The sequence below is a fragment of the Gopherus evgoodei genome, chromosome 7 (genome assembly GCF_007399415.2).
Source record: "Gopherus evgoodei ecotype Sinaloan lineage chromosome 7, rGopEvg1_v1.p, whole genome shotgun sequence".
In the NCBI taxonomy this organism is placed as follows: Eukaryota; Metazoa; Chordata; order Testudines; family Testudinidae; genus Gopherus; species Gopherus evgoodei.
The window spans coordinates 76,814,999-76,842,652 of record NC_044328.1 but is presented as its reverse complement, the minus strand read 5'-3'; the positions used below and the strand labels follow the sequence as shown (position 1 = coordinate 76,842,652).

At 44.6% G+C, this 27,654-nt stretch overlaps 1 protein-coding gene across 1 annotated transcript; it reads left to right on the top strand.

Annotated features, from left to right (window-relative positions):
- Window positions 1-245: 245 nt before the first annotated feature.
- LOC115654802 (E3 ubiquitin-protein ligase TRIM39-like) lies at window positions 246-26,900 on the top strand. Its single transcript, XM_030569594.1, is given in 8 exon segments — window positions 246-307; window positions 1,113-1,231; window positions 10,169-10,637; window positions 20,077-20,099; window positions 20,707-20,819; window positions 24,493-24,552; window positions 25,323-25,382; window positions 25,385-26,900. Coding segments are annotated over 6 exon segments (1,176 nt in total). The 5' UTR covers window positions 246-307; window positions 1,113-1,231; window positions 10,169-10,211; the 3' UTR covers window positions 25,879-26,900.
- The last annotated feature ends 754 nt before the right edge of the window (window positions 26,901-27,654 follow it).

The window sequence follows — 27,654 nt, the reverse complement described above, 5'->3', positions numbered from 1 at the left end:
GATTTTCTTATTTCTTAAGATGGTTGTGATGTTGAGTGGCTGTTGATTCAACAGCTTTAATATACCTGAATGAAAGAGGAAATAAAAGTGCAAGGTTTCAGATTAATTTATATCTGTCCTCTTTAGAAAGATCTGTGTGTGTGTATTCCTCTGTCATAATAAAAACATTTGTCAGTTAATAGGGGCAATGCCATTGTAAATATGACAAAGTAAAATCTCATCTCACTTATTCTGTTATTCCCTCCAGATGCTCTGCCATCTGAAATGGAGAGGGAGTATTGGAAGTGATTGTTGTCATATACAAAGGGTGAGCTTTATTAAAATTAAGAGAAAATTCACATATAAACCTCTTTGTTAAAGTAACGTGAACACATCACTCAAACACACACTAATAATCAGAAACATTGTCACTGACCAGCCCCCATACACCTAATCTCAACTCATAGGATTTCCCAACTACGTTTTATTAAAGATCTCTGTGTGTTTCTTTCCTCTCTGCCTTTTTCTCAGTCATAATTAAAACAGTTATGTCAATAAAGTATTGAAGGATGTTTAAAGCTGAATCCAATAATCATCTCCATTGGTTTTGATGGCTTTTAAGGCATGGATATATTATTAGACTGGAATATTGAGGAATTCCAACACATGTTTCCCATAGAATGCTGCAACACAGCCAGTGATCACATGGCCAACAAAAATGGTATAATAAGATTACCACTCATGGACTTAAACTGAATATCCAGCTGGGCCATGTTTAAGATTTAGGTAAAGATTGATGTGGTAGAGTTCAATCTGCAAGGCAGCCATTTCCCTTTGGGATTTGTCATGATAAGCCAGATAAGAATGGGGATTTCTTTATAAGTATTGAAATTCCATCAGAGTGGGGTACCTCCCTCCCTCAGACTCCATTGAAAATCCCAGATGTACAGTATAAGCTTTTCTAGATATTCAGAGAAAGCTGAGTAAAGATCTCTGCATAAAGAATCCCTTGTTTATGTCTGGCTGCTAGCCCTTCAGCTCCCCTCTCATCCCCCAACAGCTTGTCTGCCAAAGCTTATAGGCTTCAGGTGGGCTAGATGACCACATTGTAATGGATACCTTTTCAATTTCAGTGGTCCCTTATATCTGGCCATTGACCCACCTCAGACAACATTGAGTTGAAAAGTGGGCCTGGTTGTCAGTTACACTGAAGCCCCTTCATACCACTCTGGCAGCGTAAAGGGGCCTGGAAGTAGGTATTAGCTACATTATTATTTTATTATTTCTCTGTTATTTTTATTAGCATAGTGTCTAGGAGTCCAACTTATGGACCAGGACTCCACTGTGGTAGGTGCGATACAAACAGAATGAAATGATGGTCCCTGCACCGGAGAGCGTACAGTCTAAGCCAACAGCTGGGTACAGCCAGCCAGATAGGGTAGCACAAGGAAGCAAAGAGACAGCACTGCTCAGCAGGAAAGGTGGTGGTCTTGGAACACCTGTGGCCTAACTGTTGTCCAGCCTTTTGTAGACATCAGGGCAAAGAAGAGTTGTAAGCAGAGATTTGAAGGAGAAGAAAGAGGGAGTTTTGTGGATGTTTATGGGTAGTTCCTCTCAGACCTGAGGGGCAACATGGGAGGAAGCATGAAGGTGCTTATTTGCAATGTAACAAGGGGGTGATGGAGGCTGGTCCCATGGGCTGATTGGAGGTGGGAGTCGACCTTTTAATAGTGAATGAGAGATGATAATTGGGTGGAGATAAGTCAGAAAGGGCCTTGAAAATGAAGACAAGCAGATTATGTTTGATGTGGTAGAGAAGGGGGAATCAGTGGAGGGATGCAAAGAGAAGGGTGACATGGGCAAAGTGGTGGGTTAAGAGAATGACTTTGCAGCAGCATTCTGAGTGGACATGAGCAGGCCAGGTGGCATTGTCAAGGACAAAGAAAAGGATGTTATGGCAATTGAGATACACAGTAATGAGAGCTTGGATAAGCATTTCAGCTGTGTGTGTGGATGGAAGAGACTGCATCTTAGCTAGGTTGTGGAGAAAGAATCAGCACAATTTATACCTAGCCTGGATGTGAGGATCTAGAGAAAGAAGTGTTAAAAATACTTTTAATGAAAAAAAATTTCATGTGGTTTTTCATTATATAAAAATTTCATAACATTTTTGTTAGTTTGCTTTCCCTTTCTTCCGCTCCCCTTCTTCTCACACAGCTGAACTTGTATAAATATATTGACACTGCTGTAACTGTGTCCGCTCTGGAGGTTGTACCAGTATAACCGTATCAGTAAAAAAAAAATCCCATCCAAAACTGACTTCGTTATGCTGGTACAGATGCCGTGTGTCCATCAGGCCTTATCCTGTGTCCATCACCAGAGTATCTGAGGCCAGATTCACAAGTCAATCTAGGTGCCTAAATCCCAGTTTTGGTATCAGCAGTTCACCCCCAGCTACCTAACCGTGTAGGCACCTGAATTTTCTTGGTGAAAGGTCCTAGGTGCCTGAGTTCTGCCTCACTCTTGGCAGCTGGATGCCTGTCTCCCACCAAGAGCCCCAGTGCAATCTACAGAACAGGGGCAGACAGACATCCATATACCTATCATGCCTGCAGAGTCTAATCCAGAAAGTGTACTCACAGGCCTCCTACCCACTCGGGTCCCGTTCAAAATCTGTCAGGAGGAAGAGCTTCTGCAGCTGCCTACCTTATAACTGTTAGCCTTGTGGTTACAACAAGCACTTAACCTGGGTCTCCCACATCCTGGCTCAATTCCCCCTTCCTGCCTGCCTTAGGGGAAAAGGATTTGAACAGGTGGTCTCCCACCACTCACCAGCAGGCGTTCACCACTGAGCTTTGGGCTATTCTAATGCGAGTTCTCTCAGTCTCCCCTGTAGAAGCTGTTCCATTGTATAGAAATACTTCCATAGTCACTGGGCCTCTGCGTGAGTGTGAGAATAACTATAACCTGGTGCTTGGGGCACACACCTTACCAACATGAAAGAGTGGGTTGCACTAATTGTCACACACACACACAGGTGATGGGCAGGGAGAGTGAAGGGCAGTGACAATGAAGGAGAGAAGTCAGTGTGACAGTGAGATTGGTAAGTGCTGTTCAAATTCAGGGTGTGATTCATGACATAGCTCACCCATTTTGTGCATTTGTTCATGAGAAGTGGAGTTATTTCAGTGCCTTAAAAAAAATTGTTGAAGTGTTTCTTATTCCTATTCTGATTATTAAATGGCCATTCCCAGCACTGCTGAAGCCGTCACAGTGATGGGAGATCAAATATTAAAAAAAAATATTAAGTGATTTTTGTGGATTTTTTCCCCCATATTAATACTTTTTTTTTTGGTTCCATTTTGTTTTTCCTGGTGGGAGCAGACAGGACCAGGGTCATTCCCTGCTGACCAAACACAAATAGGAACAGGTGTTGCATGGTAATATGATGAGAACACAGAAGGAAATAGGACCCATGCACACACGGTAAAAGATTATTATATTACACTAGAAAATACCCTGACTCTGGGTCACCAAATTCTCCTACAATGGGAAAATGACCTGCTGCAAAATCTGCTACCACGGGGCAAAGGGGCAATATTAATTGTAGAACAAAAACCAAACAACAAATGTTAAAAAACTGGGACGTACAGAGTCAAGGTGACATTTCTTATGCAACAAAATGTACAGCTTAATCCCTCTCCCCCATGTCTCCCAGTATCCTCAAAGCCCCACTTCCTCGCACAGCCCTGCACACTTCCCCTGTTCCCCCATGGGACTTTACACTCTTCCCTACTCTTTATAGGCAGGCTTGGCAGAATTCAGTGTGTTTTTTATCATTTTGATTGATAACATTTGATGTTTATTTTTAAGCATTTTTCTCTATTTTTATTTGTTCAAATGTTCACAGTTGTGCAAAATTGTGGGTTTTAAACATGTTTTTCCAATTTTTATCTAGTGAAATGTTCACAGTTGCAGGAGAGTCTGTAAATAAGGGGTAGTCAGACAATAATTATTTAATGGCAGTAAACATTGAGATTCAGAAAAATTAAAGCTTTATAACCATTCAAGCACAAATTGTCAACATTGCATGACAAAATACACAAAGTAAATATCCTTACATCAAACTGTAACTAGTTCTCAAGCAGCATTTTTCTTACTTTGCCTATCTGTAAATTCTGATGATTAACAATGTAAATATTTTTTCATTGCTCTGTGTGTGTGTGTGTGTGTGTGTGCGCGCGCAGTGAAATCAACAATTACTGACATTTACCAATAAAAATTTATCCTTCCAAGCTTGGATGTGGAGATTGAGTGCTGGGGGGAGTCCTTGTGGAGGCTGGGTGCAGGTGCTGAAGGGCAGTCCCTAAGTGGGGGACTGGGTGCATGGGGGTAGTCCCTGGATGCGGGACAGGATGCTGGAGGGGGCAGTCTCTCTCTGAAGGGCAGGCATATGTGGCAGCCCAGGCGGGTCAGGATGCTGGAGGGACAGACCTAGAGGGTTGGGTGATGGGGGGGAATTCTTTGGCTGGGGGACAGTCTTGGGGGGGGCTGGGTGCATAAGGGGCACCATGCGATTATTCCATATCCTGACATTATTTGCACTCACAAGGACATTTGCCTGTGTGCCCTGGTCCATCCCTGGGACAATCTGGTGGGCAGTGTTGTGAGGGAAATAGCACAGTACACTGATATGGGGCCAGGTTGATGTGGGAGGCTCTAGCTTATCCATTGGAAATGTCCCCAGACAGGCTGGTACAAGAGTCCTGGCTGGGATGAAACAGTTGTCTCAGCTGTCTATTCTGAGAAAAGTAAAGGAGACTGATAGATTCTGCGTAGAACACTGGGATCAAAGCTTGCAAAAAAGATCCATATCCCAAACATGCATAGATATGGGAAAACCTGTGTCAACCTGTGGAACACTTTGCCAGAGGATGTTGTGAAGGCCAAGACTATAACAGGGTTCAAAAAAGAACTAGATAAGTTCATGGAGATAGGTCCATCAATGGCTACTAGCCAGGATGGGCAGGGATGGTGTCCCTAGCCTCTCTTTGCCAGAAACTCAGTATGGGCGATGAAATGGAGCACTTGATGATTGCCTGTTCTGTTCATTCCCTCTGAAGCACCTAGCATTGACCTCTGTCGGAAGACAGGATACTGGGCTAGATGGACCTATAGTCTGACCCAGTATGGCCATTCTTATGTCCTTATCTTCTTATGACCTTGAAAGAGAAATCTTCCAAATCTCACCAGGTATCGAAACTGGGTGTGTGGAAAAATATTGAAACAAATTATTAAACAATCAATTGGTAAGCACCTAGTAGATAATAGGGTTATAAGGAAAAGCCAGGATGGATTTTGTCAAGAACAAATCATGCCAAACCAACCAAATTTCTTCCTTTGATAATGTTTCTGGCCTAGTTGATAGGGGTGATGCAGTAGATGTGATATAACTTGTTTTTAGGATGGCTTTTGACACAGTCCCACGTGATGTTCTCATAAGCAAACTAGAAAAATGTGGCCTAGATGAACTGACTATCTGGTGGGTGCAAAACTGTTTGAAAGACTGTACTCTATGAGTAGTTATCAATGGTTCGCTGTCAAACTGGGAGTGTGTATTTACGGGGATCGCTTGGAAGTCATTACTGGTACTGTTCAGTATTTTCATGAATGACTTGGATAATTGAGTAGAGAATATTCATATAAAAGCTGTAGATGACACCAAGCTGAGAGGGGTTGCAAGCACATTGAAGGACAGGATTAGAATTCAAAACAACCTTGACAAATTGGAGAATTGGTCTGAAATCAACAAGATTAAATTCAGTAAAGCAAGTGCAAAATACTTCACTTAGGAAGGAAAAATGAAATGCACAACTACAAAATGTGGAATAACTGGCTAGGTGGTAGTGCTGCTGAAAAGGATTTGTGGGTTATAGTGGATCACAAATTGAATGTGAATCAACAATGTGATACAGTTGCAAAAAAAGCTAATATCATTCTGGGGTGTATTAACAGGAGTATCACTTTGCCCAGCGCGGGTGAGGTCTCAGCTGGAGTACTGTGTCCAGTTCTGGCCACCACATTTTAAGAAAGATGTAGACAAACTGGGGGGGAGGCACAGGAGAGCAACAAAAATGATCAAAGGTTTAGAAAACATGACCTATGAGGAAAGGTTACAAAAACTGGGCATGTTTAGACTTAAAAAAACAAAACCGAGGGGGAAACTGATAGTCTTCAGCTATGTTAAGAGCTTTAATAAAGAGGACTGTGATCAGTTGTTCTCCATGTCCACGGAAGGTAGGCAAGAAGTAATGGGCTTAATCTGCAGCAAAGGAGATTTACTTCCTAACTCTCAGAGTAGTTAAACTCTGGAATAGACTTCCAAGGGATTCTGTGGAATCCCCATCACTGGAGGTTTTAAAAACAGGCTGGTGAAATCGGGTGGTCTACTTTTACTTCGTCCTGCCTCAGTGCAGGGAGATGTACTTGATGACTTCTCCAAGTCCTTTCCAGTCCTACATTTCTATGATTCTATGGTAACATTTTGGGTTTCTCCCCCCTTCTCCTTCCTCTCTTTCTCTACCCCTTTGCCTCTCCTCCCACACCTATACTGGTATAAATATATTTACACCAGTATAACTGTGTCCATTCTAGGGGTTGTGCTGCTATGACTATATCAGTTAAAAAAAAATCACACCTCCAACTGACATGGTTATGCTGGTATAGAAAGTGTGTGTCAGCCAGAATGTATCCTGTGTACATCACTGAACTATTTGAGCACCTCCCAGTCCTGCATTCAGTGGCATGACTGCCATGTGTATGTGTGGTATGTTTCTACTTTATCTCCTCCCTTTTCCAGAGAGATTTTTTTTTTTTTAAAGTAAATTGCTTCTCTGCTCTATATGGTTAACAGAGGCAAGTCAAAGCAGTGCAGCTGGCACATGGAGAAGTTTTTTTGATTTTTTTGTTATTACTTTTCTGGTTCTTAAAATAGCAGGAATTCATCCCACAGTCTTTGATGTACTGCCAAGAAAGCTCTGTCTCCTGCACTGATAAATTTTGTGCTTGCAGTAGGAAGTTTCATTAAGCCATCAGCTATTGAAACAAACAACCAATAAGCAACTACTAAGCAATTTGAGAAAACTCAGAAATCCAGAGTTAAAGTTACACAAAACTCACTAAATTATTATAGATGAGGGTTGAACTTGCTACACAAAGACACATTTGAATGCAAAGAATTGCACAATTAAAATGACCCCATACTGTTATCTCTATCCTTGTAGCTTCAACCAGTCTTGGGTGCGTGGAAGCAGTCTGTGCTGCAACAAACTCCACTGGCACCAACACTAAGACCAGCATCAGTACTGAAACCTACATCTGGATCACTGTTGGATCCAAAACCAACAGTGGTGCAAAGAAGTCTGCTGGTACCAAATATATTTCTTATTGGTACCAGCAGACTGGAGTGTAGCGGGGTCGTCACCCCACTCCGGCCCTGAAAGGGTTAAAGGCCAGCCCTTGGAGAAGGCTGGGCTGAGAGCCAATCAGAGGCTGGGAAGCAGCCAATCAGGGCCAGGCTGGGCCCTATTAAAGAGCTGCTGGTCCAGATGGCAAACAGTCTTTCTCTAGCTTTAGAGAGAGTCTCTCTCCATCCTCGAAGTGAGAAGGACCTGGCTGCCTGGGAGCTCAGGGTACTGGAAGCACAGCAGTGCTGGGGAAGGGCAAGAGGAGCTGGGGAGCTCCAGCCTGGCAACTCCCCAGGCTGAGGCCTTGTTTAAGGCCCAAGCAGGTACTGGAGCTGCCGAGGTGCAGCCCAGGGATAGGCAGAGGCAGTTAATCCAACCCCCTTGCCAATGGTGAGTGGCCATTACAGACTGTAGTTTGCCCCAGAGAAAGAGGGCTAGCTGACAACTGTCAGTAGCCACTGAGGCAAGGTGGGCATGGAGGGTGGGGGTTCCCCTGGGAGGGGAGACCCAGAGTACGGGGACTGCTGTGGGCAGAATCCCAAGGTAAAGGGCACCGGGTTCTGGGAGGGACATGGGGCCAGAGGCAGCCAAGACACCAGCCAGCAGGACATGCTCTCAGTGCTGGAAAAGAGCTAATTCCTGGACTGACCAGCAGGATGTGCCATGCTGGTGGGTGCTTGACTTGCTACAGGGCATCTTGGAGTTAACACCCTGTGGAGATCCATGGGGCAGTTCACACCTTCCAAACCTATGGTCTCAGGCTTTCTGCAGGCTCAGGCAGACATCATTGTATTAGTTATGATTGGTTCTTTGTTCTCCATACCATGATTAATGTCCCCTGTAGGACACTAAGAGCCTCTCAGTGTCAAATGGCAAAGTGCTCGCTGCTCTGTAAATATAACTGTTACTAGGGCTTACAAACCCACTACACCTCACCCATTGTTGCAGATATAGACTAACATGGCTGCTACTCGGAAACCTATACTTATCCACAAAGTAGCTTGTGAGGTACCATATGAAAAATGGTTATCCTCTGGTCAATGATATTAGTACTTGGCATATGTACGGTTAGCTTGTAAAGAGTTATGTATATGTGCTGGAAATATGTTCCTAAAATATATTCAGACCGAGCAATTTGAACAGAGTGGATAAACAGGTTTGTCTCAGACCAAGGCATGTGAATTTACCACTCTGCCTGAGTCAAGTTTGTAAGGCAGATACACTGAAAATACATTTGTATCTAAGGTAAACAAAGTGATCAAACCCACAGAAAGAGCTAATTAACAAGAGGACAAAAAGGGTACATGACTTCTGCTCCCTGAGGAATAAGTAGCAAGAGAGAAGAACTTAGTCTGTGGTTACTTTAAAAAAATGCATTTCAAAGGCTTTCTGAACTCTAAGCAAAGGGGAAAAGATATTGTGGATCCATCTCTGAAGGGACAAAGAGGCCAGTGCCCTTGCAATCCATGAAAAGCGGGTCCCCCAGCCATGAGGTCGGAGGACTCTGAGAACTGACTGTGAATAAGTAATTGTGTGAGACCAGGATTGTGATGTGCTCAGTTCAAGACACTGGAAAGTGGGTTTTCTTTGTAGCCATTTCCCGGTTCTGTTATCCTTGTTCACTGTGGCTTAAATCTCAGTTCCTTATGGTAAAATCAAAAACTAAATTATTAATAAACTCACCTCAGTGCTGTGTATTGAAGTAAACTGTGGATCCTCAGCTAACTTAACTGGCTGGATGTGCCCTGGCTCTTTGGAAGTGGTGGTCTTGATAATTTCTGTGAATATCCAGTGATAGGGGCTGAATACTGCAGAGGAACACTTTTCCAGGGGGTTCAGGAACTCTGGTTCAGGGAATGTTACCTGCGAGGCAGTGGTAAGACTGACAGAGTCTCAAGGAGTTTGCTGGTAAGGTGAACAGGCTGGTGTGTCAGGGAGCTGACACAGCTTAAGCTCCAGCAAAGCTCCCTCTTGCTGAGGCAGAGGGATCACACAGTGACTTCTGTTCTGGGTGTCACACTCTTATTCTGATAATGCCTATTCATCTAGCTTTGGAAAGGCCCCCACCTTCCTAGCTCCAGGTCAAGCATTTCTAAGGCCACTGTGATCTCCACAGCCTTAGACAATCCTCATCGGTCTAGGTGATTGAATTCTAATATCCCTATCTGCTGTTCTTTGATATAAGGCAGAATAGATTCTTCTCTCTATAAATCCCTCACCTCGCTATGGACTATGAATCATTGACAGGCCCAGACTCTGTGGCCCAATGGGTGTGGTCAAGCCAGGGTAAAGCAGAACCACCGCCTGGTTGTAGCAGAATGATTGATTATTTGCAAGCAGTGTGGCTTTTAAGAAGTGAATAAATTCCTGATCCTCCACATGGTCTGGCCACAGTCTTAAAGAGCAGAAGCAAAAGAACAGAAATCACTCAGTCAAGTGTGAACTGAAGAAGGGCATCTAGAGGGAAAGTGCTGTTAGCTAGAGTAGTAGAGCAAGTCCAATATCAGAGCTAGCTCACTGGGGCTCTGAGTTGGAAGTACCTGGGAGTACAAATAGCTTACAGTACGTCTACCCCGTCCAAAGCCTGACTGGAGTACTCATCTCCTCTGCCATCCTTTCTCCATCCTCACATTGCGTTTCCACACCTTCCCCCAGCCATTTAGTCTTCATTTTCCCTCTTTAGTTCTCACTGATTTTTTTCTCATTCTGTCTTCCCCATACAGACTAAAATAAGCAATCAGCAAAACACTGGCCAGTCCAGCAGCCATGGCCTCAAGAACTTCAGCAGGCAGGGTGCAAGATGAAGCTGTATGTCCTATCTGCCTGGAGTACCTGACGGAGCCTGTGACTCTAGACTGTGGGCACAACTTCTGCCTCGCCTGCATCACTAAGCACAGTGAGACATGTACAGAGGGGGACTATGACCCTTTGTGCTGCCCCAGCTGCAGAGCCCAGATCCGGAGACAGAATTTCCAGCTGAACTGGCAGCTGGCAAATAGAGTAGAGCAAGTTAAACACTTGCATGTTGAAGCAGAGAGAGAACAGAAAGTGAATCTGTGCACAAGACACAAGGAAGAGCTGAAGTTGTTCTGTGAGGATGACAGAGAAGCCATTTGTGTGATCTGCAGAGAGTCCAAGGAACACAGAGCTCACACGGTGGTTCCCACAGAGGATTCTGCCCAGGAGGACAAGGTAGGAAACAAACAAGCTTGTCTGATTTAACCTTTTAATAATACACTCTTCCCCCTAAGGAGGTGAAATTTCTCTGAGTATTTCTCAGAAACACCAGATTCTCCCAGTTTCACAGATTTCTTCTCCTTCAACCATAGTCCTGAATTACAGACTGACCTCTTTTCAGCACTGCCACCTAGACTGTCAGCACCCTGCAGTTAACTACGCTCAGCAATCCCTGGGGGTGAATGGGGGCACTTGTCCCCTAAAGATCATGATTGGTACATGGTGGTACCAGGCCATGAATGCAAGGAATGTGCCTGCTTCAGGCAGATAGGGCATTCAGATGAAAAAGAACAACAGTATCCAACATTCTCCTGCCTTGGGTGTGTATATGGGTGGTGTGTAATACCACAGACCCGGGGTTGGAGGAGCTCTTGTTCCACGCCGCACACCCAGAGCTGTGGTGGGGTCACAGAGTTTTTCCAGTCTCGGAGGTGCAAAGAGTGAGCTGGGGGGGGGGGCAGAGTTTGGGGGGGGGAAAAGTGGAGTGGGGGCAGAATGGGGGCAACGCTGCGGGGGAAGCAGTGGAACAGGAGTGGGGCCATGGGTGGAATGAGGATGAGGCCGCGGGGAAGGGATGGAATGGGGTGGGGACATGAGGAGGGCCACAGGTGGAAGAGACGGAATGAGGGAGGGGCTCTGAGCTCAGAGCTCCAGCCAGGGCTGAGAGAGCTCTGCCACAGTCCCAGGCAGGACTGAGAGCTCGTCCCCAGCTGAGGCTGAGCTCTCAGCCCCTCTCCGTAGCCCCAGCCGAGCTTTTAGCCCCCTGCCGGGGCCATGGAAGGGAGGGGCCAAGCTCTCAGTCCCCCTGCCTGCCCTGTCTGAGGACACGGGGGCTGAGAGCAGCTGGCAAGACTTTGGCTGGAAGAGGCGGGGCCTCCACTGGAAGAGGTGGGACAGGGGGCTAGTCTCCCCAAGGAGAAGCTTCACCTGGCGCCCATCGGCATGTAGATTAATATCAGAGACCTGTGGGAAAGGCACTAGTAGAAAACACAGCAGGGAAGACGATCCATAAAAACACTTCTAACAGATAACTTGGGGATAAAGTTGCAAACTTATGGTCCTCTGCTATCTGTTAGGGGGTCATTGGTGCTAATGGCTTGCTGACTGGGGATCTTTGAAGTATAACTAGGCTTGGCAGAATTCAATTTTTATTATTTTGTAATTTCAGTGTTTATTTTAAAGTATTTTTCTGTTATCGATTTAAATTTTCACAGTTGTGCAAAATTATGTTTTAAGAATTTTAAATTCTTTTATTAATTTCAATGTTCAACGTTTTGGGAATGATAGAGGGATCAAACAATGAAAGGTTAGACAAGAATTATTTAATGACAGTCGACATGTAGATTCAAAAATGTAAAGCATTATAACCATTCAAATAAAAATTTTCAACATCATATGTCAAAAATATACAAAGTAATATGCTAAAATAAAATACATTCTCAAGCAGCATTTTTCTTACTTTGCCTATATCTAGATTATTATTGATGGAAATATTTTTGTAGTTTGTGTGTGTACAGTGAAATCAGTATTTACAAATACAAATCTAATCCTTCAAAACCTCTGTCTCAGTGTTCAGGACAAAACTCCCTGTACTAAGAGTTAATGTGCCACACAATAACCACTGTGACAGACTCAGACCAGTGGGGAACAGGAGTCTGGTAGAGGGCAAATATACTGGTCACTGGATGAGTAGTTTTATGTTCCCTGAGTGACCAGAGCAGAGGCTGCACTAGAGTAATCAGGAACCTGCTAGAACCAATTAAGACAGACAGGCTGATTAGATCACCTGCAGCCAATCAAGGCAGGCTAATCAGGGCACCTGGGTTTAAAAAGGAGCTCACTGCAGTCAGGCCAGGAGGAGCCAGAGGAGAGGAAGTGCGTGTGAGGAGCTGGGAGCAAGAGGCACAAGGAGCTGCGAGTGAGAGGGTGTGCTGCTGGAGGACTAAGGAGTACAAGCGTTATTAGACACCAGGAGGAAGGTCCTGTGGTGAGGATAAAGAAGGTGTTTGGAGGAGGCCATGGGGAAGTAGCCCAGGGAGTTGTAGCTGTCATGCAGCTGTTACAAGAGGCACTATAGACAGCTGCAATCCACAGGGCCCTGGGCTGGAACCCGGAGTAGAAGGCGGGCCCGGGTTTCCCCCAAACCTCCCAACTCCTGATCAGACACAGGAGGAAGATCACTGAGGTGAGCAAATTTGCCAATAAGCGCAGGACCCACCAAGGCAGAGGAAGAACTTTGTCACACCACACTCAGAAGGTTGTTAGTGAGAATGAATGGTTAACTCAGAGACCTTGTCTATGCTTACAAGTTCATTCAGATTAAGGTAGGTATGTAGGATGTGGATTTAAAGTGCAAGATCAGAATAACTCCATGTACAGACATACTTCTTCTAGGGTATGTCTACAGTATGGGAAACAGATGGTATAAAGTCAAGTGCACACGGCCACACTAAGCACAGTAATTTGGTGGTGGGTGTCCATGGGGGGAGGGAGAGCTCAGTGGTTTGAGCATTGGCCTGCTAAACCCAGGGTTGTGAGTTCAATCCTTGAGGGGGCCACTTAGGGATCTTAGGCAAAAATTGGTCCTGCTAGTGAAGGCAGGGGGCTGGACTCAATGACCTTCAAGGTCCCTTCCAGTTCTAGGAGATTGGTATATCTCCTATTATTATTATTATGTACTGAGGCTAGTGTCGACTTCCGGAGCGTTGCACTGTGGGCAGCTATCCCATAGTTTCCTCAGTCTCCCCCGCCCATTGGAATTCTGGGTTGTGATCCCAGTGCCTGATGGGGCAAAAAAGCATTGTCGCTGGTGGTTATGGGTACATCCTCTCCCTCCCTTCATGAAAGCAACGACAGACAACCGTTTCATGCCTTTTTTCCTGGGTGAACTGTGCAGATGCCATACCACGGCAAGCATGGAGCCCGGTCAGCTCAAGACAGCAGTCATGAGCATTGTAAACACCTCGTGCATTATCGTGCAGTCTATGCTGAACCAGGACCTGAAAAACCAGGCGAGGAGGAGGCGGCGACGGCAGTGCGGCGACAAGAGTGATGAGGACATGGACACGGACACAGAATTCTCTCAAACCACGGGCCCCGGGTGCTTTGGAGATCATGCTGTTAATGGGGCAGGTTATAGCCGTGGAACACCAATTCTGGGCCCGGGAAACAAGCACAGACTGGTGGGATCACATAGTGTTGCAGGTCTGGGATGATTCCCAGTGACTGCAAAACTTTCACGTGTATAAGGGCACTTTCATGGAACTTTGTGATTTGCTTTCCCCTACCCTGAAGTGCCAGAATACCAAGATGAGAACAGCCTTCACAATTGAGAAGCGAGTGGTGATAGCCCTGTGGAAGCTTGCAATGCCAGGCAGCTCCTGGTCAGTTGGGAATCAATTTGGAGAGGGCAAATCTACTGTGGGGGCTGCTGTGATGCAAGTAGCCAAAGCAATCACTAAGCTGCTGCTACCAAAGGGAGTGACTCTGGGAAATGTGCAGGTCATAGTGGATGGCTTTGCTGCAATGAGATTCCCTAACTGTGGTGGGGCGATAGATGGAACCCATATCCCTACCTTAACACCGGAGCACCAGAACAGTCAGTACATAAATCGCAAGGGGTACTTTTAAATGGTGCTGCAAGCACTGGTGGATCATAAGGGACGTTTCACCAACATCAACGTGGGATGGCCGGGAAGGGTTCATGACGCTCGCGTCTTCAGGAACACTAATCTGTTTAAATGTCTTCTGCAAGGGATTTACTTCCAAGACCAGAAAATAACAGTTGGGGGTGTTGAAATGCCTATAGTTATCCTTGGGGACCCAGCCTACCCCTTAATGCCATGGCTCATGAAGCCATACACAGGCAGCCTGGACAGTAGTCATGAGCTGTTCAACTACAGGCTGAGCAAGTGCAGAATGGTGGTAGAATGTGCATTTGGACATTTAACGGACGCTGGCGCACGTTACTGACTTGCTCAGACATCAGCCAAACCAATATACCCATGGTTATTGCTGCTTGCTATGTGCTCCACAGTCTCTGTGAGAGTAAGGGGGAGATGTTTATGGTGGGATAGAAGGCTGAGGCAAATCACCTGGTCACTGATTACGTGCAGCCAGACACCAGGGCGATTAGAAGAGCATACCAGAAAGTGCTGCACATCAGAGAAGCTTGGAAAACCAGTTTCATGACTGGCCAGGCTACGTGTGAAAGTTTCGTTTGTTTCTCCTTGATGAAAACCCGCCCCCTTGATTGACTCATTCTCTGTAAGCAACCCACCCTCCCCCTTTGACCACAGCTGGTTTTCAAAGGAAATAAAGTCACTATTGTTTAAAAATCATTCTTTATTCTTTATTAATTGATTATAAAAAGAGGGAGAGAACTGACAAGGTAGCCCGGGTGGGGTTTGGGAGGAGGATAGGAGGGAAGGAAAAGGCCACTAAAAAAGTTCAAAATAATAGTCTTTTGCTTGGGCTGTCCACTGGGGTGGAGTGGGAGGGTGCACGGAGCCTCACCCCCCACGTTCTTACATGTCTGGGTGAAGAGGCTATGGAACTTGGGGAGGGTGGTTATACAGGGGCTGCAGCGGCACTCTGTGATCCTGCTGCCATTCCTGAAGCTCCACCAGATGCCGGAGCATGTCTGTTTGCTCCCGCAGCAGCCTCAGCGTTGCATCCTGCCTCCTCTGATCTTCTTGTCACCACCTCTCATCTCGAGCATCTCTCCTCTCCTCATGTTGGTCCCTCGTGTCCTCACGTTGGTCCCTCCTGTCCTCACGTTCACTGGCATCTTTCCATATACTGTGATACCATGTCCTTCCACTCATTCAGATGAGCGCTTTCATTACAAGTCAATTCCATGATTTCAGAGAACATTTTGTTTCGCGTCCGTTTTTTTTCGCCACCTTATCTGAGATAGTCTTCGGGATGGAGGAGGGAGGCTTGAAAAATTTGCAGCTGTGGGAGGGAGGGGAAAAAAGGGAGAGAACTATTTAAAAAGATACATTTTACAGAACAATGCTTATACTCTTTTACGGTGAACAAGACTATTCACATTACATAGCACATGTGATTTCGGTACAAGGTCACATTTTGCATCTTAATATTGAGTGCCTGCGTCCTGGCATGACAATGCCTGGCAGCGTATGGTCCCGGTGTTTACTGGCATTCAAGCAACATCCGTTCTTTATCTCGCTGTGTTATCCTCAGGAGAGTAATATCATTCATGATAACTTGGGATATCTCCCGGAGGCCAATACCGTCAAATTGTGGCCACACTAACCCTAATTCAAAATGGCAATGTCGATTTTGGCGTTACTCCCCTTCTCGGGGAGGAGTACAGAAATTGATTTTAAAAACTCTTTATATCGAAGTAAAGGGCTTCGTTGTGTGGATGGGTGCAGGGTTAATTCGATTTAACTCTGCTAAATTCGACATAAACTCGTAGTGTAGACCAGGGCCTAGAATAAGAGTGGAATAAGCTAAAACAGAAAAAGGCACTCTGATTCCAGAATAGGAATATCCACACAGGGTGCTATTTGAATATCTATTGCACTTTAAATTTACAGCCTACATAACTCCTGATTAACTTCCCCATATACACAAGCCCACGCGGTAAACACTTTTGAGGCTTCTTTGTGTTGTAAAAGCTGCCCAGAGTGGGTGTAAAGAAAAGGCCATGTGGCTCCAGAGAATGAGTTTTGGGCTATGTCTATACTACAGAGATTATGCTGGCATAGCAATATCAGCATATCTATGCCAGCAAAGTCCCCTGGTGTAGGTGCAGCGTACACCAACAGAAGGAGTTTTTCTGCCAGGGTCAGAATGCCACATCCCCAATACATTAGCTACATTGAGAGAAGCACTCTATCAGCACAGCTGTATCTACACTGGGGGCTTAGCTGTGTTCATTAGGGTGTGTTGTTGTTTTTTTTCATTCCCCAGCTGACAGTCTATGCGTGCACAACTTTTAAGTGAGACTAAACCTGAGACTCAGGCTTTCCTTATGTGGTTGGGATAAAAATACTGTGAGTTAAGCAATGGTTTACACTTAAAACTTATAACGGCATAGCTATGTCGGTCAGGGATGTGAAAAAACCCACTGCAGGGGTAATAAAACAATGGGAACACAGCAGTTCTGTGTGATGAATCATAGAATATTAGGGTTGGAAGAGACCTCAGGAGGTTATCTAGTCCAATCCCCTGCTCAAAGCAGGACCAACACCAACTAAATCATCCCAGACAGGGCTTTGTCAAGCTGGCCTTTAAAAACCTCTAAGGATGGAGATTCCACCACCTCCCTAGGTAACTCATTCCAGTGCTTCACCACCCTCCAAGTGAAATAGTGTTTCCTAATATCCACCCTAGACCTCCCACACTGCAACATGAGACCATTGCTCCTTGTTCTGTCATCTGCCACCACTGAGAACAGCCGAGCTCCATTCTCTTTGGAACCCCCGTTCACGTAGTTGAAGGCTGCTATCAAATCCCCCCACATTCTTCTCTTCTGCAAACTAAATAACCCCAATTCTCTCAGCCTCTCCTCATAAGTCATGTGCCCCAGCCCCCTAATAATTTTCATTGCCCTCTGCTGGACTCTCTCCAGTTTGTCCACATCCTTCTGTAGTGGGAGGACTAAAACGGGACACAATACTCCAGGTGCCGAATAGAGGGGAATAATCACTTCCCTCGATCTGCTGGCAATGCTCCTTCTAATACAGCCCAATATTCCGTTGACCTTCTTGGCAACAAGGGCACACTGTTGACTCATATCCAGCGTCTCGTCCACTGTAATCCCCAGCTCCTTTTCTGCAGCACTGCTGCTTAGTCAGTCAGTCCCCAGCCTTAGCGTCACATGGGATTCTTCCTTCCTAAGTGCAGGACTCTACACTTGTCCTTGTTGAACCTCATCAGATTTCTTTTGGCCTAATCCTCCAATTTGTCTAGGAACCCTCTCCCTACCTCTCCCCCCATCTTAGTATCATCTGCGAACTTGCTGAGGGTGTAATTCATCCCATCATCCAGATCATTAAAGATGTTGAACAAAACCGGCCCCAGGACCGACTCCTGGGGCACTCCGCTTGATACGAGCTGCCAACTAGACATCAAGCCGTTGATCACTACCTGTTAAGCCTGACAATCTAGCCAGCTTTCTATTCACCTTATAGTCCATTCATCCAATCCATACTTCTTTAACTTGCTGGTAAGAATACTGTGGGAGACTGTATCAAAAGCTTTGCTAAAGTCATGCTATATCACATCCATTGCTTTCCCCGTATCCACAGACCCAGTTATCTCCTCATAGAAGGCAGTCAGGTTAGTCAGGCATAACTTGCCCTTGGTGAATCCATGTTGACTGTTCCTGATCACCTTCCCCTACTCCAAGTGCTTCAGAATGGACTCCTTGAGGATCTGCTCCTTGATTTTTCCAGGGACTGAAGTGAGGCTGACTGGTCTGTAGTTCCCCGGGTTCTCTTTCTTCCCTTTTTTAAATATGGGCACCGTATTTGCCTTTTTCCAATCGTCCGGGACCTCTCCAGATCGCTACGAATTTTCAGAGATAATGGCCAATGGCTGTGCAATCACATCAGCCAACTCCCTCAGCACCCTTGGATGCATTAGATCTAGACCATGGACTTGTGGAATGAAAGATTAATGCAAGTAAGTGTGCTCTATCTAAAATTATAGTTTATTAGTTTTAAGCACCGACATAAGCAATAGGTTTAGAACATCCAAATACTTTAAACCTAAAGTCTGGAATGGTATTGAGTAATTAACGGCAGATACGCAGTGGCCAGTTGCTCACCTGTCGGGGAGTAAAAGTGTCAGGAAAATCGTCTCTCTTAGGATGGCTTCAGAGGGCTGTTCCAACGTGCACTCTATTATCTAGACTTTTTATAAGTAACTTCTACAAAACACATAGATCATAATGACCCCTAAGAGATCATTATTTTTCCTAACTTTCAATAAACTTCTAATATCAGCGGCACCCAGACTCAAGGTCTTCCATCCACTTATCTTCCTTCAGGCTCAATTATTTACTTTTTTCTCCTCTCCTTTGAGCTTGCCTCTAAAAAGCCTGTTTCAGATTAACCCTTAACTATGTGGTGTTCTATTTTATTAATTCATGGTGGCTGAATGCATATAATATGGTTCCAATTAGCTCGATCACATACTGGGTTACACCCCCTCCCTCCAATCCAGGGCAACAGCCCTAGCCAACATACATCTCCCATGTAGATACAGATATGCCAACAAAAAAGTGCTTCTGTCGGCGTAGCTCATGTTGTTCAGGGAGGTGGTATTCATATATTGGTGGGAAAACTGCTTCTGTCATTGTATGCTGAGTCTACAAGAGGGGGCTATTCCGGGATAGACTCTGTAGTATAGACATAGCTAAAGTTTGGCTGACTCTCAGGTGAGAGCTGAAAGAGAGAAAGGCAAGGGAACTGCTGATGGAGGCAGGGCAGAGTTGTCTTTCTTTCTAAAGGGAGGTGTCTGTGCGAATTCTATGGGCTGGTCTGCACCTGAAAAGTTACATTGGCATAGCTTCGTCTCTCAGGGGTGTGAAAAATCCACAACTGACTTAACCCCCGGTATAGACAGAGCAAGATAGATGTAAGAATTCTTCCATCAACCTAGCTGCCACCTCTCAGGAAGGTGGATTAACAACAGTGACACGAGAAAGCCTTTCATCACTGTAGTAAATGTCTACACTGAAGCACTATGTCAATGCAGCTGCAGAGCTGCAGCTGTGCCACCGTAGTATTTTAAGTGTAGATATAGCCTGTCACCACCTGTGCTTGAAGAAACAGGGCTTGTGTACATTTGGTAAATAAATAACATCCCAAAAATACCTGGCTCCACATCACCCGTTTCTGCTCCAAATGTGAAACAGACCTGTGAGGCCCCCCCAAATCTGCTGTAGCCCAGAGTCAATGATACTCTTTTTCCATGGATAAAATCACCAAATAGAAAAGGCAATGGGTGGTTATGTTGAAGATCTGCCCTTCTACCAGACTTCATTATTAATTCAACCAATGATCCTCAGACAAATATATATGTTAAGGTGAAGTCATGGTTGATATTACAAATTTCTCAATTAAGAGTAAAAATCCTTCAAAAACATTGTAAGAAAGAAACAAACAAAAACATTAAACAACCAGAAATACAGTGTTAAATGTGAAGAAGCTACTCAGAGTCTGGAAAGTCATAGCAAACACCACCGACTTTAACTCTGCACTTTTCATAATGTCTTGAGAGACTCGGAGCACTGTATCCATCCATAACAAAACTTCACCATAACAATAACCACAAAGATCTGATTTTAAGAACTAAATTTTTGCTAACTACAGCATATACATTGAGCTTCCCTCTCTCTTTCTCTCTCCTCTAGGAGGACAGCAGCGTCTTGAGCAGGTAGGTGTCATCTCCTTAAATGTCAGTAGGATGGGAAGGGTTATTAACATGAAATATTTTCCCAGTAAAGTCCATCCTTGGAGGACTGTCTTCCTTGGGAGTCCAGGGATGAAATATGGGCTTTTCACCTATAGGCCACTGGATCCTGCCCAACTCAGCAGGGATCCAGAATGTTTAGAGAATTGTGAAGTATACTAGGGAGCAGAACTGGGGGGTCTTACTCCAGTACCCGGTGGGCAGGTGTCCACAGAAAAAAAGAGCACCAGAAATATGATAACAGAGAGTGAGAGATTTTTAAGGATGAAAGGGGGAGATAGGCACCAAATTGTCTTTGCTGCCTTTGAAGAGGTCCTCTCATATTATTCGGAAAAACACAGAGCTCAAAAGTAAATTGGCTTTGGAGACTGAATTTTTTTCTTATCCCTAGAGCTGGATTCTCATGGGTAAGGTTGAGGTATCATGATGGGACACCATGGGAAAAGCCTACACTGCAATTGCCTGAGCTATACTCGCTCTAAGGCTGGCGTAAACCAAGTAATTCATTCCCTAGTCTCCTTAGGCCAGTAACTTTCTCTGTCATGAATAACAGTCTTATTATTTTCTCTAGGCATGTGGAGGCGAAGCTCCAGCACCAAGTGGAGATTTCTCCTGAACTGTCTGAGAGCCTCAATACTTATAACCAAAGTGATGCTCTAATGGAGACTCAGGGGGAATTCAAAGGTACCGAGAAGGGGAGCTAGAAGGATTCAGTGGGACTACTCATTTCCTTAAAGTTAGGCACATGCACAAGTTAGCAAGATCTTCTCTTTAGAAATTATGCTGGAAATTTTGGACGTTAGCCTCTCTGTGTCAAATCTTGAAACCTTGGAATCTTGATTCCCACATCTTAAAATCAGTGATGATAATATCATGAAAGTAGCACAGTAGTACAGATTGTGCAGCTAATGGAGATTTAGTGCGCATTAAGGGTTTGCATTTTGCGTGTCAGCCATTTCAATGTGTACTAACTCTGTGTAGAGAAGCCCTTAAAGAATGTTGGTTATCATGTCATGAGCTTAAAAGAAAACAGAAGATCCATTTAAGAGGGCAAGTGAAAGCAACAAGTTAAAGAAAAGAACATATAACAAATGGGATGTGGGAAGGAACTGACATTTGATAAGGGAAGCTACAAATATTCATGAAAAATCTATGACAATAATGACAATCCGAAGGATTTAAAGAAAAATAAAGTAGAAACAAATGAGATAATAGCAATGGTGTAAATCTATAATCAAATGGATATGGTGAAATACTTCATGATAAGTACTGGAACAGGTTACCTAGGGAGGTTGTGGAATTCCCATCACTGGAGGTTTTTAAGAACATTTTAGACAAACACTTGTCAGGGATAGGCTAGGTATTGATTAATTTTTCCTCAGCACAATATGATTCTTGAGGTCCCTTCCTGACTTACATTTCTATGATTCTATGAAACAGACAAGGAAGATGTATTCAGTAAATACTTCTGTTCTTTATTTGGAAAGAAGCTGGATGATATATTCACAGTATTTAATGGTGATTCTAACAGGTTAGAATCTAATGGTGGGGTCTAAATTAGCTGTTACCACACAAGAAAGAGATCTTGGAGGTATTGTGGATAGTTCCCTGAAAACATCCACTCAATGTGCAGCAGCAGTCAAAAAGGGGAACAGAATGTTGGGAATCATTAAGAAAGAAAAAGATAAGACAGAAAATATCATATTGCCTCTATATAAATCCATGGTACACCCACATTGTGAATACTGCATGCAGATGTGGTTGCCCCATCTCAAAAAAGTTATACTGGAATTGGAAAAGGTTCAGAAAAGGGCAAGAAAAATTATTAGGGTCATGGAACAGCTTCCATATGAGGAGAGATTAATAAGACTGGGAATTTTCAGCTTGGAAAAGAGATGACTAAGGGGGAATATGACTGAGGTCTATAACATCATGACTGGTGTGGAGAAAGTAAATAAGGAAGTGTTGTTTACTCCTTCTCATAGCACAAGAACTAGGAGTCACCAAATGAAATTAATAGGCAGAAGGTTTAAAGCAAACAAAAGGAAGTATTTCTTCACACAACGCACAGTCAGCCTCTGTGGAACTCTTTGCCAGAGGATGTTGTGAAGGCCAAAACTATAACAGGGTTCACAAAATAACTAGATAAATTCATGGAGGATAGGTCTATCAAAGGCTATTAGCCAGGATGGGCAGGGATTGTGTTCCTAACCTCTGTTTGCCAAAAGCTGGGAATGGACCACAGGGGATGGATCACTTGATAATTGCCTGTTCTGTTCATTCCCTGAAGCACCTGGGATTGGCCATTGTCAGAAGATAGGAAACTGGGTTAGATGGAACTTTGGTATGACCCAGTATGGCCGTTCTTTTTTTATGTTCTGGGTTCTCTTTCCTTTCTGGCTACTCACAGTCAGGGTAGTTAACACTTGTCTGTCCCCCATTATCCTGGTGTCTGAGCCCCTCACAGTTCAGTGTATGTATCCTCACAGCACTCCTGTGAGATAGGGAAATGCTATTATCTCTTTCTGTACAGATGGGGAACTGAGACACAGAGTGACTAAGGGTATGGCTACACCACAAACTAAGGTGGAACTGTAGCATGGACAGGTATACCTGTGCTAGCTCCAGGGCATGTCTACATGCTGTAGCAATGCACAGAAGAGGGCTGATTTCTAAAACGCACCAATGCTCTGTTGTGCACTAATTGGTCCATGCAGACCCTGCTGGTGCACACTAAATGTTTCCTAGAGCACTCTAACGTAATGCAGTTTGAAACAATAGTTCACTAAAGCACACTAGGAGCGTTTTAGTGTGCACCAGCAGGGTCTGCACACACCACTTATTGTGCAACACACATTAGTACACTTTAGAAATTACGCTCCTGTAGTGTGCATTGATGCACCATGTACCTTTAATCTGCCAAGCGCAGGTAACAGTAGCTGTGAAAACACAGCACCATGGACCAGCAACCTGAGTACATAACTAGGGCCCCCAGCAGGCTTGTACTGGGTGGGGAGCCCATGCTGAAGTCCATGCGACCACATCTTAATTACTCTTGTTGTCCATGTTAGCTAGCCTACCCATGTTACAGTTATACCTTAGTTTGCAGTGCACATGTACCCACAGCGTTCCAAGACTACACAGGAAGTCTAGAGCGAAGCAGAGAAACTAAACCTAGATCTCCCAAGTCCATGGCTAATGCCCTAACCACTGGACCATGCTTCCCCTCACCAAAGCTGTCTCCATTTTTGCTCCAGAGTCTCTCTGTGTATTTTGTCCCTATCTGCTCCTCTCTGTCTGTAACGTGCCTTGCTTCACTTCTGCTATATTAACAAATAACTAACAATAAAACAAAATAAGACATAACTGTAAAATAATTAGGGCTGTCGATCACAGTTAACACAACTCAAAACAAATTAATCCCTTAACTCGATTAAAAAAATAATTGTGATTTAATCGCTTTATTCGGAGTGTTAAACAATAATAGAATACCACTTTAAATTTTATAAATATTTTTGGATGTTTTCTACATTTTCAAATATATTGATTTCAATTACAACACAGAATACAAGCTGTACAGTGCTCACTTTATATTATTATTTGCACTGTAAAAAGATAAAAGAAATAGTATTTTTCAATTCCCCATAAAGAGATTGCACTACAGTACTTGTATGAGGTGAATTGAAAAAAACTGTTTCTCTTGTTCTTTTTTTATAGTGCAAATATTTAATCAAAAATAATAATATAAAGTGAGCACTGTACACTTTGCATTCTGTGCTGTAACTGAAATCAATATATTTGAAAATATAGAAATAATCCAAAATATTTAAATAAATGATATATTATTTAACAGTGCAATTAAAACTGAGATTAATCGCAATTATTTTTTTTAATCTCACAATTGTGATTAATTTTTTTAATCGCTTGACAGCCCTAAAAATAATCCAATGTTCTTCCTCAGTGGAACAATTTAACATGGGGCTGGGGTGGGTTCTCCATCAGCAGAAGAGAGAATGCTATAGTCCAGCCACAAGTTATTGAAACCCAAGTGGGAATAACTGGGTGATGTTCTCTAGCCTGAGTTCTGCAGATAGTCAGACTACATCATCCTAATGGGCCCCTCTGGCATTTTAAATCTATGGGATGCTAGAACGAATGGGGAACTAGAAATGAAAAATTGTTTAATTTTAATCCGGCCTCACTAGAAAAAATTGTCTTTCTTCATTTCTCAATCTCTGTCTGTTTCTTTCTATGCTCCTATCTATGGGCCTCCAAAAGACAAGTTTGTTAATAGAGGGGATAAAATTACAAATGTATCGACATAATATCTGATTTCTGTCAACATTTTTTTTTCCAGACAATCTGACAACTGAATTAGAGAAAAAAATATTTCAATCTATGGGACCAGATGAGAAAGGTAAGTCCTCACGTGGATTTTTTTCTTCAAAATCTGGTAAAATTCTCACAAAAATCCTAATTAATTTATAAATTCCCTAAATACAAATTAAGCTGAAACAGAGCAAAACACCCCACTGAAATTAAAAAGAAAACATAAAAAATTAAATTTTAAGGCAATCATCAGTTAAATTCCCACAGTAACAGACTCAGCTAGCACTCAAACAACCTTAATTCTGTCCCTCTGCTTCTGACAGAGCATTGGGGTAAATGAGCACAGAGTCTTGCTTCTCAAGGTCTGCTACATCCTTCAGTCCCCTTCCTGGACTCTCCCCTGCTCTCTCTCTTTACCTTAGGATTGGAAGAGAAGCTTGGGGTCACTGCTTTCTGGAGTGGGGAAAGGATCTTTCCCCTGTGCCACTTCCTCGGCTGTTTTCCCTGCCCCAGGTATTGCTGGTGGCTTCACTGAATGTTGTAGGCAACTCCAGCTCTGCTACCTCTCAGCTCTGTCTCTGCAGCTAGGAGTGTGGCAGCCCCACAGGGGGAACAAGGAGCAGCTTGAAGGGATCTGCACTCATAACAGCAGCTACAACAGTACCCCTATTGATTGTAGGATGGAAGCTGCAGTGAGATCCCTGCCCAGCCAACCAGGGAGGCAGCTCCCTGTGACAGAAGCAGAAAATCAGGCAGTGTTCCAGTTGGAACAGAGCTGCCAGGGAGTGTGAGAAATGGCCCCCAGCCTCCCCCAGGGCTGAGCTCTGCCTCTAACGCTCTGATTCTCTCTATCCTCAGTGAATGTGACTCTGGATCCAGACACGGCTCATCCCCGACTCGTCCTCTCTGAGGATCAGAAAGCGTGAGATGGGGATTCACACGGCAGAATCTGCCCAACAATCTGGAGAGATTTGACAATGATCCCTTTGTGTTGGGTTGTGAGGGATTCACCTCGGGGAGACATTGTTGGGAGGTGGAGGTGGGGGAAGCAAGAAGCTGGGTTTTGGGGGTTGCCAGAGAGTCTGTGAGCAGGAAGGGAAGGATCAGTGTTAGCCCTGAGCAGGGCTTCTGGGCTTTGCGGCGGAGCGGGGCAGGGTGGTTGGTGGCTTACACTTCCCCTGAGGGGACCCACCTCCCTTTTGCTGATAAACCCAGGAGGATCCGGGTGTCTCTGGACTACGAACAGGGGCAGGTGACATTTTTTGATGTTGATAATGAGGCCCTGATCTTCACTTTCCCACCGGCCTCTTTCTCTGGGGACAAAATCCGCCCTTTTTTCTCAGTTGGGGAAAGAGGAATATACACATCTTTCTCATACCTGTGTGGGCCATCCCATATCACAGTGTGTCCCTGAGACATGAGGGAAAATATCCCAATGACACTCGAGAACGTCACGAGGTGGAGGACTCTAGCAGTCTTCAGTGGCAGAAAATGAGAGAAGTGGAGTCCAGGGAGAGAAGGTGCTATGGGGAGTGTGAAGGTGGAGTGTGGAGAGGGGCAAACCTATAGAGAAGATGTTTGGGAGTGGAGAGGTGAAACTGGCTAAGGAGATAGCAGGGGAGGGTCAGTTACCCAGCAGAACAAAATACACAAACCTTAACATGCATTGGAGAAGGGGAAACCAATATGGAATAAATGTAATTCTCTTGCAAAAAAGAATGGAAAATGTTTTAAGGAAGAAATTAGGAAGAAATCCTTCTTTGAGCCAATTTTATCTTCACTGTACTTTGCTTTGTCTGTATCATTTCAACAGATCTTTAATGTCAAAATAAGTTCTGGCAGTTCAGTTAACACTCTGCCTTTTAGTACCTGGCATGTCTGGCAGTGTCTGTCACCCACCCCCATTCAGCATGGTGCTCTGTCCACTTCTAGCAGTAGCGGGAGAGATTGTTGATCCTGCTACAGCCTTAGCTAACAGAGCTGGGTCTCATAGCTCAGGCAGTGGTGGCTCATGCTTTAAGATCCAGAGAGCACTACTTCCAGCTGACAATAACTTCCCCCCCCACCCCTGCAAGGCATGGCATAATATAAACATAGTGGGCCAAATTCAGCCATTGTGATCAACCTCTTCAGCATCATTGCTGCTGGCAATTGGAGACACTGGGAGGGGAATTTGAATCAAGATTTAAAAAAAAATACAAAAATTCTGGTTTGCTGCAGAGCACGTCTTTTGTGACCAGTATGAGAAAAAGAAGCATGTTCACTTTGTCCAGATGAACTTGAACCTCAAATAAAAACAGACATTTGAAAGTCCTGGTGTCCTATTTGTGATCTCAGGAAATGTCATCATGAGAAATACAGGAGAGACGCTATGTTCTGTGGTAAGGAATCCAGAAGAGAGACTGAGATACCAGACATTATTTTGGAGAGGTACAGCGAAACCCCGCTATAACGCGATGTTTTGGGGTCCAAAAAATTCCATCGCGATAAATGCAGGGTCGCTGTATAGCAGGGTTTCAAGCCGGTCAGTTTTAAGTCAGTGGTCCACAACGCGGTGCACTGATGGCACCGCCTAGTGCCCGTAGTGCCCAGCAGGGAAGAGAAGCCACGGCCCTTTGCCTGCTGGGGACAGAGAACTCCGAGGCCGCGGACGCCAGTGTTCTCTGTCCCCGGCAGGCGCGGGGCCATGGCTCCTCGAAGCCGGAGAGAAGCCGCAGCCCTGCACCTGCCGGGGACAGAGAGCACCGGCGCTCGCAGCCTGGGAGTTCTCTGTCCCTGGCAGGCGTAGGGCCGCAGCTTCTCTCCCCTGCTGGGCACTAGGCGGTGGCACATCAATGTCCCGGCAGGTGCCATGGCGTTGGGGACCACTGGTATTAGGCCTTAAACGGGAGCCAACTTATAATCACGTTATATGCGATTTCACGTTATGGCAGGGCCGTTATTGCGAGGTTTGACTGTAATTACAATTCACAGGAGAATATTCACTTGTCTGGGATAAAATTCACCTTGATCACTGAGTGGAAGGCTCTGGTAACATACGAGGTCTGACAGCCAGGATTCTGTCTGTAGAAACAGACAGCATACAGAGATGGGATCTGCCTGGGTTAGCGTGGCCTCATAGAAAAGTCCTTCAGAGAACACGTTAATGTCGATGCACTCTATTACATCTGAAAGTAAAGACACAGTTGTG